General features: G+C 36.5%; 1 protein-coding gene and 1 pseudogene across 2 annotated transcripts in view; one reads left to right on the top strand and one right to left on the bottom strand.

Annotated features, from left to right (window-relative positions):
* LOC141444054 (actin-related protein 2-like) overlaps positions 1–6847 on the bottom strand; it is a 12484-nt pseudogene extending 5637 nt beyond the window's left edge. The window contains exons 1-5 of the transcript XR_012453122.1: positions 6704–6847; positions 6505–6615; positions 2462–2533; positions 1508–1647; positions 443–647 (exon numbers count right to left, since the gene is read on the bottom strand). The product of XR_012453122.1 is annotated as an actin-related protein 2-like (transcript). The remainder of the gene's footprint in view (positions 1–442; positions 648–1507; positions 1648–2461; positions 2534–6504; positions 6616–6703) is intronic.
* A 309-nt stretch (positions 6848–7156) lies between these two features.
* Positions 7157–14099, top strand: part of LOC141444273 (CCAAT/enhancer-binding protein zeta-like) — a 32070-nt gene continuing 25127 nt past the window's right edge. The window contains exons 1-7 of the mRNA XM_074109763.1: positions 7157–7399; positions 7529–7640; positions 8051–8151; positions 8788–8875; positions 9637–9810; positions 10269–10378; positions 11438–11583. Coding sequence (XP_073965864.1) covers positions 7241–7399; positions 7529–7640; positions 8051–8151; positions 8788–8875; positions 9637–9810; positions 10269–10378; positions 11438–11583 — 890 coding nt within the window. The 5' untranslated portion in view covers positions 7157–7240. The remainder of the gene's footprint in view (positions 7400–7528; positions 7641–8050; positions 8152–8787; positions 8876–9636; positions 9811–10268; positions 10379–11437; positions 11584–14099) is intronic.

The raw sequence follows: 14099 nt of genomic DNA on the forward strand, positions 1-14099 counted from the left end.
ACCATCATTGCAAGAAGAAATGCACCGCAAGAAACTTAAATAAAAAAAGACAAAATTTCACCGGACGATGGATATAACTTTTTATCTTCGTGGAATCCGGTTATAAAATAAGTGTCGGCGTCGGGATGAATGTTCGGAGGGCGATTCGACGTTGTTATTTGTGTGCCGATGTGATGGGGCGACAAACAAAAATGACCAAGTGCGGGTAGTTTCGTGATACGAGTGCCGTACTATTTGTGATCAATGCGGGTAGTTCGAAGGACTCGCGCTGCAAGCAGACTCAAATGATAGTTTAGACTTAGTGATAAGTCCCGTTTGTGACAATTACAACTCAGTTAAAATTTCTTTGGTTACAGTCTCTCATTTGTTCAATATTTTATATATGCGACAGAAACTGGCCAGGGGTTAATACCTCATAGAACTACCGGGTTGTTAAACATACCTTAATAAGGTATCTAGTAGAATATCCCTCCCGCGATATCCAGCCTCCTAGTGAGATGGCGCAGCGCGAACTCCTCGACACGGGGCATATGTGGGTCACGCGTCACCTGAGCCACCACCCCGGAGATGAAAGACTTGGCGCTACAAGCGTCAGGACAGCCTGGATGGCTATGTAGGCGCTTCGAAGCCGTTTTCTCGAACATCACCTGTCAAAGCAGAGGAGATAAAGATTAAAGCTGTGGTTCCTATGAGATATGGTTCAAAGAAAGGCTTAGGCCAGTACAGATGGAACTGCATTCCAACTGCAATGTAACATTTGCCCTACGAACATTTTCCCGTTGCAGTTCGATAGCACTCGGCAGTTGGCAGTACTAATACTAGTACAGTAGTACGAATACAGTCCGTCTTTACTGATCCTTAGTAGGTATTCATTTTCGTGAATATTGGGTAATTTAAGTTTTCTGGATGATCCATATTATATTTTATCGGTAGTACTTATAATTAATAATGAAGCTCACTTTGTAGATAGATATTTTCAATTGTCGCCGTACAACGACACATACGTACACACACGTACGTACGTACGGCGACATTTGACAACTGACAGCTGTCAATACGACCTTTTTTTAAATCAAACATACACAAAACCTATTAATCTCACGAAACGTGTTTGAAAGTTTGAGTTTATTTTTACAAACTTAAAAGAAAGAGACAAAATATCTATCTACAAGGCGTGAGCTACATTATAAGTCTACTATCGATGAAAATATTAGTATGACCATCCAGAAACTTTTGGTACCCAATTGTAAATATAAATTGTATGGTCTTCCTTTTATTTAAGATGCTATTACTTTGAAAAAAATGGGTCTTGGATCGGTGTCGTAAAATTACGGTGGTTTTTTTTACCATTTCGCGGGTCCGATTCCCGGGTTCTGACAGGCGATTATTCAAAAATCATTGAATGCAATTCAAATTGATTTTAAAATCAAAATTAAGTCTTCATTCAGTAAATTTACAAAACATTAAAATATTATAAGATCCCTTCATGTGGACCCCGTATAGCTACCTCATCATCTTCTCCGGTTTTGGTGGGGTTCATGGGGGTTTCCGTAACAGTATCTTGGTGTCGTGGGGGTCCACGTTCATCTTGCTGGGCCCGAACGTGTAGTCCCACACGTGGCACATGTCCTCCCAGTTGCGAACCACCTGAGGGGCACAAACGTTGCCGTTATAAACATCGCCTGTTCATTGCAGCCATTGAATTGTTTGTACATTACACATATCTCGATACACACGCACACATAGCTCGCAACGTGCCGGTTATCGTTGGGAACGATACACTCGAAGCTGTTGACCATTGTGTATGTTTACCTTGGACAAGTTGTCCAATGAGGGCTATCGCGTATGAATTCGCCACTAGAGGCGCTAGTGTAGCGTGAGGTCTCCGAAATGTCAAATCTCATAGTTTTTGGGCGAGCTACGCGGGTTTATTTATAATTAGAATAATTTTGTGAATATTTTGCAATATCTGAAATTAATTATGGCAAATATGCGTTCCGGGGCCATGAATGTCTGTGTTTTGAGACAGTTTTGTCTTTCGGAAACCTTTGTCCTCCCTTTTTTCCGAACAAAACGGGGACTATGCAACACTGTGGCATTCTCGATATTTTTATGGTACGGTTTTAAATATGATTTTGATCTAAACTTTGTTTTCACGCCCGTAATAACAGACTTTGAAAGCCATACTTAAAAACCTCACGCAACAGTGCGCCATCTAGTGACACAAAAAACGATAGCCCTCATTGGGTAGGTCCAACTTACAACCAACTTAAATATTTTGATGAAATATACTGAGCAACAAAAAAGCTGGCCCTCAAATGTATGCAATAATAGGTAATTTTGTATGAAGACTGGGCCAAATTTTGTGCCGCTGAGTATATTTTGATGAGTGTAGTTATGGGCTTACACCTAGCAATAGGACATAAACCAGATGATGATGATGATGATGACGATTACTCACCCCATTCTCCATGGGATAGCTGACTTCAAGCATAGACCTGAGCTGTGAAGCTTCGTCCCCCACCATCAAGTCCTAGAAGCAAAACCGCACTAATTAGTACTCAGCAAAGTCTCGGGTCTTCTAATTAGTGCAAACTGCAATCCACAGACTTGAGTTAAAATATCTGAAAAACGACACAAAATTACGCTTCAGCTATAGATGTCGCTACTGAGTTCCAGTATATCACAGACGATACAGGTATAATAAAAAAAAAAAAAAACAATACTTTGTTTACAGCTTACTGTCAAACACAGGATGGAAATTTCAGATGATACAGTCGAGGGCCTAAATATCTATAACACCACTGTGTCAAATATTGTATAACTTATGGTTAGTTGCATAAAAGTGTGATGCCCGCACATATATTTATGCCCTTGACTATACAAATAGGGAAAGTACAGTCACCATTACAAACACCAGAGCTGTGCTCTGTGCTCAAAATATCAGAACTCACTTAAATAAGCAGAATGTATCTAACTTTCTGACCAATTTTTTTGACAATATTTTTGAATGACATTACTATTATATCCTGTATCATAAAGCGATCAAAATCAACTAATGCTTGAGAAAAAAGAAAGAAATCGAAAAAATGAAACTCGCGCTTGGCCGGTTTTTATGAAAAGGTGCACCAAAACATTGGAAACTAAAAATGTGTCTTTTTCTTTAGTCGTTAGACATTGTAGTGACATCTAAGTTGAATGCAGACACAGCTATGTATATAAATTTCTATGCAAGCTATTGTACAGCTCTGTGATAAATAAAAGTCTAATTTACCTACAAGTACCTAATTGCCTTGCAAGTACCAGTAGTGCAAAATAACTATAGGTATATACCTAAGTGATAGACATAGCGACTATTTGAGCTCTTTCAGTATCTAAACATACTATGCCGAAAATATGCGACCGAAGTTTCGCGGCTAATTTACGCGTGTTTCGGTATTATTTGTGTGTCTTCCGTATTAGTAATAAATGTCTTCATTCTTCTTTCTGGCATAAAATGTTACACTATAAGCGTAAGATGGTTTTGGAATCATTTTTGTATTTTATATCTCTTGTCCGGGTGAGCGGTTAGTTCCAATGGATTGCTGAAAATTTCTCGATGAGGGCTACAGCATAGATTAACTAGTGTCGCTGCTTAAGTGACTAAATAAGAAACAACAGGCTGAGATATGTGGTGCATAGGAGAATCGTTCTGTACCGTTGTCCAGCGGTGGTGGAGGTATAGCACGCGGCACGGAATGCGAGGACCTGGGTTCGATTCCAGCGCGGGTCTTATTTTTCTGGTTTTTCTGTGCATGTATATTTCAGTTTGTATTTTTATATTATACGCGTAGAAATTACGCGACAGATTGGCATTATTACGCCTGAAATACTATTACAATTACTAAAAATGTGTTGTCGAATTTACACCACGTGTCGTGTTGCTCAGTTGTGTGGCGTGATCAGCCACGAAACTTCGGTTAATATCCGACAGATATTCGGTTAAACGCCAAAACGTGACGTATTTTCAGCAAATATGTTGCTAGTAATTGAAAGAGTCAACCAAGACAACTATTATAAGAGCCAACCGTTCTGTTTTCCCACGACATGACCCGCTTTTTAGGGTGTTCTTGAGGGCGTATTGTCTATAGCCAGTAGCATACCCAGCATGGGTGGCACCCGGGCGGATATTGTAGGTGTCACCCCAGAACTCGAATGAACAAAACTTACTATAAGTAGGCACCTGTTAAGTACTTATTATTGTTACATGTATATTATTATATTAGTGGCGGTTATGCAATCTGCCATAGTTTTAGGAATTTTTACCCGACTGCAAGGAGTGGTATTGCTTTTATATGTGGCACTACTGATGGTCACGGTCGGGTGTCTCTAGTAAGTGGGTGACACCCGGGCTCGGCGCCCCGCCCCCCCCTCGCTACGCCGCTGCACTGTCTATAGCGCTGAGGTTCGCGATCTCATTCACCGTTTTCTACCTCGTCTTATACCGTGTGACAGAAAGAAGTGGGGAAAATAATTGTGATTACAAGTGTGTTAGGACAATAAGGCCTCCGGGGCGTTCTAGATAGATTTTAACAAACATACTGAGTTTTTAAATCACAAAAAAAATACCACAAATTTAAAATTACACATTAAGTAATTTAAAATTTGAGCTAATTACTGGTTATTATTTCTGGTTACTTAACTTCAAATCTCAACTTTTGCCATGGATGGCACCCTAAATTGAAACAGCAATGCAAGTGTAATTAATTATGCCGAAATTAATTTGTGTACTTTCGATAAAGTGGGGTTACTCCCTTAAAGTATTTATGATGAATTTACCAAGCCTCACGTTGTTCTTGTTTGTTTCGAATCTTACATGTGATAACTGTCACAATTCCAGTGTCAGATTAAATTGAATTTGGGAGTAAAGTGTGTATTATAGTTAAATAAATAGACAAAGTGACACAAAGGCAATGCAATAAACAAGTACGTAATGAGAGTAATGCCAGTAAAAAATCTTGCTAAAATACAATATACTTTTTAAACTTTCTCAATAGGCTAGATTCCTAAAAATATTTAAACCGCGTCAGTTAGATTTTGAAAAAATATCACACATATTTTTTCTTTTGTCAATTAAACAAAAAAATACAGACATAGCTGGTTAAAGTTCTGTGTGACGTCACACCTATGTACACTTTTTACTAAAGAGTGACGTCACGGGCCCCCACTCCTGAACTTTGATGCGCTTCACCATTGTATTTTTTTTTTTTATTCACAAAAGAAAAAAAACTGTGTCCACATTTTTGCTAATTTAACTGACGGACTGTTTTTTTTTTTATATACAGGTTTTGCTACATGCTGTATGCTTTCAAACAATCCCTACAAGCAGGTAATAGAAGCACTAGCCATCTAACAGGGCATCCATTTATCATGTGAATTTATTAGCATTTTCAAATTTGTAAGAGATTCTCAATTCAACAGCTTTTGCCTTTATCTTTGCTGTATAAACCATCTTTTTTTTCAACCAACTTCAAAAAAAAAATAAGTTTAGATCTGAGAATTGACCAATTCTTAAATTCTGTAGTGTATCATTTACTTCCAGTTTGATTTCATTTAAATTTGAAGAAAAAAATGCTCTGAAAGTGAAAAAACTGGGAATGAAATTTTGCATTTTCATTTTTTTTTTCAAAACTCTATTTATTTATTCTATTTAGATTATATTATTTATTTTTTCCTTCTCAAAAGATTTTTTTTTTATGATTAAGGAAAATGAAACCACTGGTCTGTTTTGAGTCTTGTTCTATAACCATATGTACCTGCACAGTCTCTGGCTCAAACGTCTGGGAGCATGAAATAGTACATTAGGTATGGGTATAGCAGACAAGTGTATTGACAATTAAAAGTTTAATTTCCTACTCACAGTTTTCTTAACGTTTTTCAGTAGACTGTTTTAACAGTTTTTTTTATCAACTTATATTGAAATTTACTTACAAATTAACTACATGGCACATGAAACATGATGTACATATTATATGTACACACATGTATATACAGAAAAATACATGTTGTAAACATTGCAATATGTTCATATTTTGCAAAGAAAATAAAAAGACAAGAAAATTGATTGATTTAGTTTTGTGATGAGAAACTTTTACACAAAAAAAACATGCTATTGTCAGTTGAGTTAGTTCCAAAAACAGTGTCTTAAATTCATGCTAATACTTTACTGGCTTACTCCAATAGTTATGTTCTGTAACATTATGAAACAATGAGAGTTCATATAAAGCACATACTGGTACAATTATCCCTTACTTTCAATATTTCCTAATCCACAAAATAAATGACAGGTGTGATCACTGCTTGGTAGTGATTCATCAATATATATTTATTACGGATAATGTCAATTTTATTACAATGAACATTTTGGGACATCTAAATGAAAATATTTTTTTAAAGCCTCAAGCTTGAATCTGGCTCATATTCAGCCAGGAATTAGGAGTCCAGAAATATAAGGAGGAAACATACCTTGACATCAATATCACCAATTTTGTTTTCCGCCCTGATGATAGGCCTGCCCACCATCGAGGGGAAAATAAACGCTGGAAAATTGCTCCCCGCATAGCCACATTTGACGAACTAAAAACCAATAACATATGAGGAAACGATGAATCAGTGTTATCACAAAATTTCAGAATGCAATTAGATTTCTTCAGCCTCAACTTACGCCGGTTCCGTTGTCACAAACGATAACTTTCCTGCCTTGGTCGTCCATTGCGTATATATTTTATTGTTCTAAGCAAATAATACTACTTTTATAATAAATAATTTACTAAAATACGATAAAAGCGACCCGCACCGATCAACACTGGAGTTTCACTTTTTTTTTATATCTGACAAACCGCTGCAGTGATTGTACTTTCACACGAATTCAACTTTTTCACCAAGTAGTAGCGTTTACTTTGGTGTAACGAGAATATGACACACCTTCTGTTTAAGGTTGCCACAAGAAAAATAAATTTCATTGAATTTAATGTTGTCAAAACCAAAAACACTTTTCTTACTGCCGAACTGCCGAATCGTAATACATTTTTTTTTTCGTAAAAATCGATTTACCGGTTGCACTTCCCTAATTTTTCAAACCTACTGTCACTGTCATTCTGACAATCTATCTGTCAAACCGTGCATATCTTCTTCAAGCTGCGACGCACGTGTTGTACAAAAAATACAAATTCAAATGAACTACATTAGTAATTAAGTCAAAATGAAGCATAAAAGGTTCGAAGAAAACATACTAGTTGACGAGGCATACACCAACTACGGTGTCGAAGACAAAAATGCAGACAACAAGAAGACTTCTGGTATAGCGAAGAATTTTGCAGAAAGCCTCGAATATGGAGAGAAAAAGAAGTGGTATCACCAGGTATTCCAATCCAATACTTTATTTATAACTTTTTGAGATGCTCAGAGACCATTTTCCCTCGCTAATTGTAGTCCAACACCTATATTTTTGCATCAAAGTTGGCTTTATAACATGAGTGTTTCTGTTCAGATGCCAGAAGAACCTGCCACTGTAACCAAGACTTTACCACAAGATAAGGTCGAGGAAATGAGGAAGGAGGCCAGCAGTGCTCTGCATGGGGACACAATGGCATATGAGACAAGTAAGTGTGGTATTTTATATGCTTTTATTTAACTTGCGGTGTTTTTGTGTTTCGGCGAAATCTTGCATTTTTAATGATAGGTTTGTCTTCACAAAAAGTCAAGAAAAGGAAAGATATTAAAAAATAATAACTAGCACTGCAACTGCAACAGCTGTTGTCTATTTAATAAATTATAAATATTATAATTTCTCTAATCTCTGATGTTGTACAGTCAGCAACAAAGATATGAATACAGCTAAAGTGCAAAAAATATGTATACATATTTTTGGCACTTCAAACATGTTCACTTTTGTTGCTGTGTACCAACTTACTGTCAAATTTTGAAGGACAATGTTGGTTATGTACTAAAGACAACATTGTATGCGAAAATACCTTATTTTAATAAATAAACATGCACTTCTATAATTCAGAATCAAACAGAAATGGATCATCAGACCACCAGTGGGCTCGTACACTCCTCAATAAGGGAGCAATCGGAGACAGAGTTGCTGCTGCCACTATACTGATACAGGTTTAGTATTAATAAACTAACTTAACCAACTTACGAAAGCTAAAAATCCCCAATATTGTTATTTCAAATTTCAATATCCCAAAAACAGGGGAATCAATTTTAGTGAAACGTAGCTAAGAATTAGCAGATATTAGCAGTGTTTGTTTTGTGTTGGGTAAACTAACCATGAGGAAGCTTCCTTTCACGCAAAAAACCTCATTGAAATTGGTCCATCAAGCATGGACATCAAAGGTTAAGTAACCCTTTTCCAGGCATACCGCATTATAGTGACCACATAAATGTACACAAATATTCGACCTTGCTACATTTACAATATGGTACAAAAACAATTGAAGTCATTAAAAATTATAATTGTTTTATGGGTAAACAACATAAAACTTTGATTAATTTTGTAGTTGCTTACCTAAATTAGTGGGGCATGGAAAAGGGTTAGCTTTGGTTTGACTTGTCATCAAAAGTTATGTCTGTTTTCTTTACTGCTTACTAAATATCGTACTTTCTGTAGAGCAAGGCCAAAAATTCCACTTTTTTTGAAAAAACTCATGTGATTTTTAGACAATTATGCCCTTGTACTACAGAAGGTATAACATGGTGTTTAATAGTGTCATTGTATTGTATTGTAGTATTTTCTTGCAGGATAATCCAATCTACAACATGAATGCATTGAGAAACTTAGTGAACAACGTGAAACCAGCTAAAAAGAAAGATGGTCTCGTCATTATTGGTAAGTAACTATCAGTGGCGAAGCGTCAGATATCTCCTCCATCGCTTACATCCTTCACAAATCCTGAACGTCCTGTAGTCCTATTTTTTCAATATTGGGCAAGCCGATGGGAATCGAGTTCTATAGACGCTTCGCCACTGGTAACTATTTGGGTTTGTGCTTCATTTGTATTTTCACTTTTTATACTATTATGTTGATGTTTTTTAGGGATATTGTATACCTCCTTTTGAACGAACGGATAGCCAAATGGTTAGAGCACCGGTCTATGAACATAGGCGTATATAGTGGGGACGGGGACGGGCGGGTGGATCGTGCCCACCCCGTATGGTCTTGTGCCCACCCCAGGATGTTGGGCTACCGATTCAAAATTCTTTAATATTGATATCTTCACACAAAAATCTAGGCCAAGCCCCCCCTGAAAAATAACCCCAGATATGCTAAAATCTATGAAGCTTAAGGTCCCGGGTTCAATCCCTGGTTGAGGCAGATATTTGTATGAATAATGCACATGTTTGTTGTTGAGTCTTGAACATTTTATATGCATTTAACTATTTAAGTATGTTTATCCATTGCTTAGTACCCATAGTACAGTCGCCATATTTCAGAGCGGCCAAGGTGGTCAAAAATATAGGCACATGCCGAAAAAAAGGTATTACAGTTCATGTATAGATATTTTTTTTGACCACCTTGGCCGCTCCGAATGTGCTGTATAGTGCTGTAATAGTGTAAATTTTCTCATGTTATTTTTGTTTTATCCCTAGACGCGTTATCAGAGCTGCTGGTAACAGAGCTGCTGATCCCAGACGCTAAGCTCCGCACGTTTGAGCAGCACCCGCTGGGACACGTGGATGATATGTGTTCGGGCAACAAGCAGGCTCGGAGGAACATACTCAAGCTATGGTTTTATGAGGACCAACTCAAGGAGCTGTATGGGAGTGAGTACATTTGGAATAAGTATAGTTAGTACCACGAGAGTTGAAGTGAATGATTACACACGGCTACATAAAGAACTGGATGCGGAAAAGGAGAATGAATGAAATTAATTAGTTAATGTCAAAATCCTGTTATCATAAAACATGTCGTGTTCTTGCATGCTTCAACTCTGGTGGCACTACCTATACACACTGTCCTAGAATACTGATATCTTCACACAAAAATCATGCATGTCAGGAGCCAAAATGAATTCTCACTTTGTAAAACGTGTATTTCGCTCGCACAGGTGCACAGAGATAGGAAGGGAAAAAATCTTAAATCTAACAAGAGTCAACAATCGAAATAGAGCTGTACCTTATTGTTGGGGTTGCCAACAGTATGAAAAAATAAATAAATAATCTTTGAATAAATAAATGTTTTTTTGTACTTAGCTTTAACCTTACAACATATAACCCCTCAGCGTACGTGGAAGCTCTCAACAAATTCGCGCACGATTCTGTGGAGGCCAACAAGGAGAAAGCTGTCAGCGCCATGTCCTATCTACTGATGCATCATCCGGAGAGAGAAAAGGTATACAATAGTACAAATAATATCTATCGCCTCTCAATCAGAGGGTTGTGGGTTCGAACCCCGGCTCGCACCTCTGAGTTTTTCGAAATTCATGTGCGGAATTACATTTGAAATTTACCACGAGCTTTGCGGCGAAGGAAAACATCGTGAGGAAACCTGCACAGACCTGCGAAGCGATGGTGTGTGCGAAGTTCCCAATCCGCACTGGGCCCGCGTGGGAACTATGGCCCAAGCCCTCTTGATCTGAGAGGAGGCCTGTGCCCAGCAGTGGGACGTATATAGGCTGGGATGATGAGTACAAATAATAAACTGTTTATATCCATAAATCACATGTATATTTATAACTAGCTGTTGCCCGGGACTCCGTCCGCGTAGAATTAGTTTATCGATATCCCGCGGGAACTATGCAATTTTTCGGGATAAAAACTATCCTATGTCCTTCCCCGGGACTCAAACTATCTGTATACCGAATTTCATCTAAATCGGTTCAGCGGGTTAGACGTGAAGAGGTAACAAACAAACAAACAGACTTAAACAATTTCGCATTTATAATATTAGTGGGATTGGTGTATAAATAAAAAAAAGATAGTCGGTAATTTAACCTCATGCTCGTATTTTTTAATTTATATAAGACTAAAAATCAATCAAATAAATCTAAATAAATTAAAAACTAAATATTTTTAATTATATTAGCAATGCATGAAAAATAAAAGGTACCTACCTGGTAAGTGAACGTTTCCTCTGTTGTTATTTCATCTCCTCGCAATCGAAGCGAAAAGCAGTGTAAAACTCGAGCACTAAACCCATTTTCCCCTCGACGTGTCTATCCTATATGGCTATAACGTCTTGGGTAAAATGGCTCGTTTTATGCTCTTGTTCTACAATCTACTATTTTGAGATCCGTCCATTTTTCGTCGAGAAATAGGAGAACATGGATATACATAAAAATCCGACGAATTGAGAACCTTCGATTTTGAAGTCTGTTAAATTTATGCAAGTTTTATGCACGTGTCGTAATCTACTATTTTGACTTCATTTGAGTTATGCGCCTTATTCCAGATGCTCCTGACCAGTATTATCAACAAGCTGGGCGACCCGTCGCAGGCGGTGGCCTCCAAAGTGATCTACCATCTGTGCCAGCTGCTCTATAACCATCCTAATATGAAGGCGGTTGTGCTGGCCGAGATCGAGAAAATGCTTTTCAGGTAGTTGACGCCTTCAATAAATGGGGAATGCCGAATATGCATGGATCACAAATTTTCTCTTAAAATATTTTACATTATACAGAACTGCCCTCTTGTTCTGAGAGGAGGCCTGTGCCCAGCAGTGGGACGTATATAGGCTGGGATGATGATGATGATGATGATACAGAACTGGGATAAATGAGATCCTGACTTTTCGCTGAAAATATTTTTCCCGGTTCTATATCGGGTCTGGTCGAAAATTGTTTGTCATAATGTAATATTTGTCATAACTCTTTTTTTCTCTGAAACCATTTATTTTTCAGAATTGTTATAAAACAAACCTAACCTAACCTATAGAGTTCTAAAGGATGACCATTTAAATAATAACAGAAAATATACGGTTTCAGCGGGAAAAAAATATGGCTAACGAAAAATATGACGAACAATTATGACTTATAAAATTATGGCAGTCGAGAGGATCGCATTTTTCCGAAATGAATCCCAACTGATTCATATGGACGAACAATTTTTTTCTACAGCAACAAAAGTACACAGAAGGTTACAGAAGTAGGTGCGGTCTTCACTTATAGTCATACTTGTTAAGGCCATTTTTTGGCCGGATGCTGCACTTCGTGAAGAAAGCAAGCCGCTTTGCACAGTGATAGTACAGACTAAACTGAGTGATTTGACTCGCAGCAGCGGAAGTTTCACCCCTTAGGAACAGAGATGGCGCCACTTCTTTAAAAAATATTTCAAAAAATTCTACAAGCTAAAGTAATAAACCGATTTCAATGTTTAATATCTCAAATGAGAGCCTATTATATACGTTACTTATAAAAAAATACAAAAAAATATTTACAAAAAACTTTTGTCAAAAAACGCCATCTTAAGTTTTTTTTTCTTACCTGATTTGTAGTTTTTACTTGATTGCTTAAAAAAACTGTATGCAACATGAATGGTTTAATGCATGTACATATTACTGAGTACATAACGAGTATTTAAAAAAAATCCGACACCGATACCTATCATATTTAACGAAATATGAAAGTTTAAATGTGAGCACAAATTTCTTTAAAAAATATTTCAAAAAATTCTACAAGCTAAAGTAATAGACCGATTTCAATGTTTAATATCTCAAATTAAAGCTCATAACATTCATTATTTACAAAAAATATAAAAAAAATATTTACTGAAAACTTTTGGCAAAAAACACCATCTCAAGTTTTTTTTCTTACCTGATTGGTAGTTTTTATTTGATTGCTTAAAAAAACTGTATGCAACATGAATGGTTTAATGCATATACATATTACTGAGTACATAATAAGTATTTAAAAAAAAATTCGACACCGATACCTATCATATTTCACGAAATATGAAAGTTTAAATGTGAGCACAAATTTCTTTAAAAAAATTCAATAAATTCTACAAGCTAAACTAATAAACCGATTTAAATGTTTAATATCCCAAATTAAAGCTCATAAAATTCATTATGTAGAAAAAAATATTTACTGAAAACTTTTGGCAAAAAACGCCATCTTAAGTTTTTATTTCTTACCTGATTGGTAGTTTTTACTTGATTGCTTAAAAACATTGTATGTTGTATGCAACATGAATGGTTTAATGCATACTTATATATATTTCTGAGTAAATAACAAGTATTATAAAAAAAACCGACACCGATACCCTTCATACTTCACGAAATATTTAAGTTTAATTGTGCACGCTTTTCTTACAAATAAATTTCAACGAAATCTTCAAGTGAAACTAGTACTCTGATTATAATGTTTAATGTTAAATGAAAAGAAGAACGAAATTACCTAATTTATTAAAAAAAAGTTTTTTCCTGGTGTTACGAAAAAATATAATTACTTTAAAATTAGTAATTATTAAGACAAAAAATAAAAACTATACCGTTTCCGGCATAGTTGGTTCTGAGATGTAATATATATTGCTTAGTAGTTGGCGAATTTATTTAAAAATTAGCTTTTTATCTGATAGGTAGGGCTACAGCTTATAGATATGTCACATTTGAAATAAAAGACTATGAACATCAATGTTTATCAAATATTTAAATTAAAACCTATAAGTCCTCTTCGGGTTCATCGGCAGATGTAGAACTGAAAAGGAAAAGTCGTTTTGAAGTACTTGTGCTATTCCAATACTACAAAATCACAGATCTTTTAGACACGGACTGTGTTGCTGTAATTACTGTTGAATTATTTTTGTGCCTAGTTGATTACCATTAGATCTAAAATTTTGTGCCTACCTGTGGAAATCAGTGGTCAGCATACAAAATAACCCTGCATTGAATATTATATTAACTTACTTTTGATTTGTACAGCCACCTTTGCAGGATTTACACTGGGCAGTGCATGGTAAGCTGACCCGACGACACCCACAACGCATGGTATCGCAGCCAGATTTCCAGCCACAATACTTAATGGTCCAAGAGGCTTACTTTCTTTTGCCAACTCTCTTTTGCCTTAGTCCATCCCCAAGAAGATGGACATGGTACGGAAACTTCTGGTTTCAGAGCG

This window comes from Choristoneura fumiferana, chromosome 29, assembly GCF_025370935.1.
Source record: "Choristoneura fumiferana chromosome 29, NRCan_CFum_1, whole genome shotgun sequence".
Lineage (NCBI taxonomy): Eukaryota > Metazoa > Arthropoda > Insecta > Lepidoptera > Tortricidae > Choristoneura > Choristoneura fumiferana.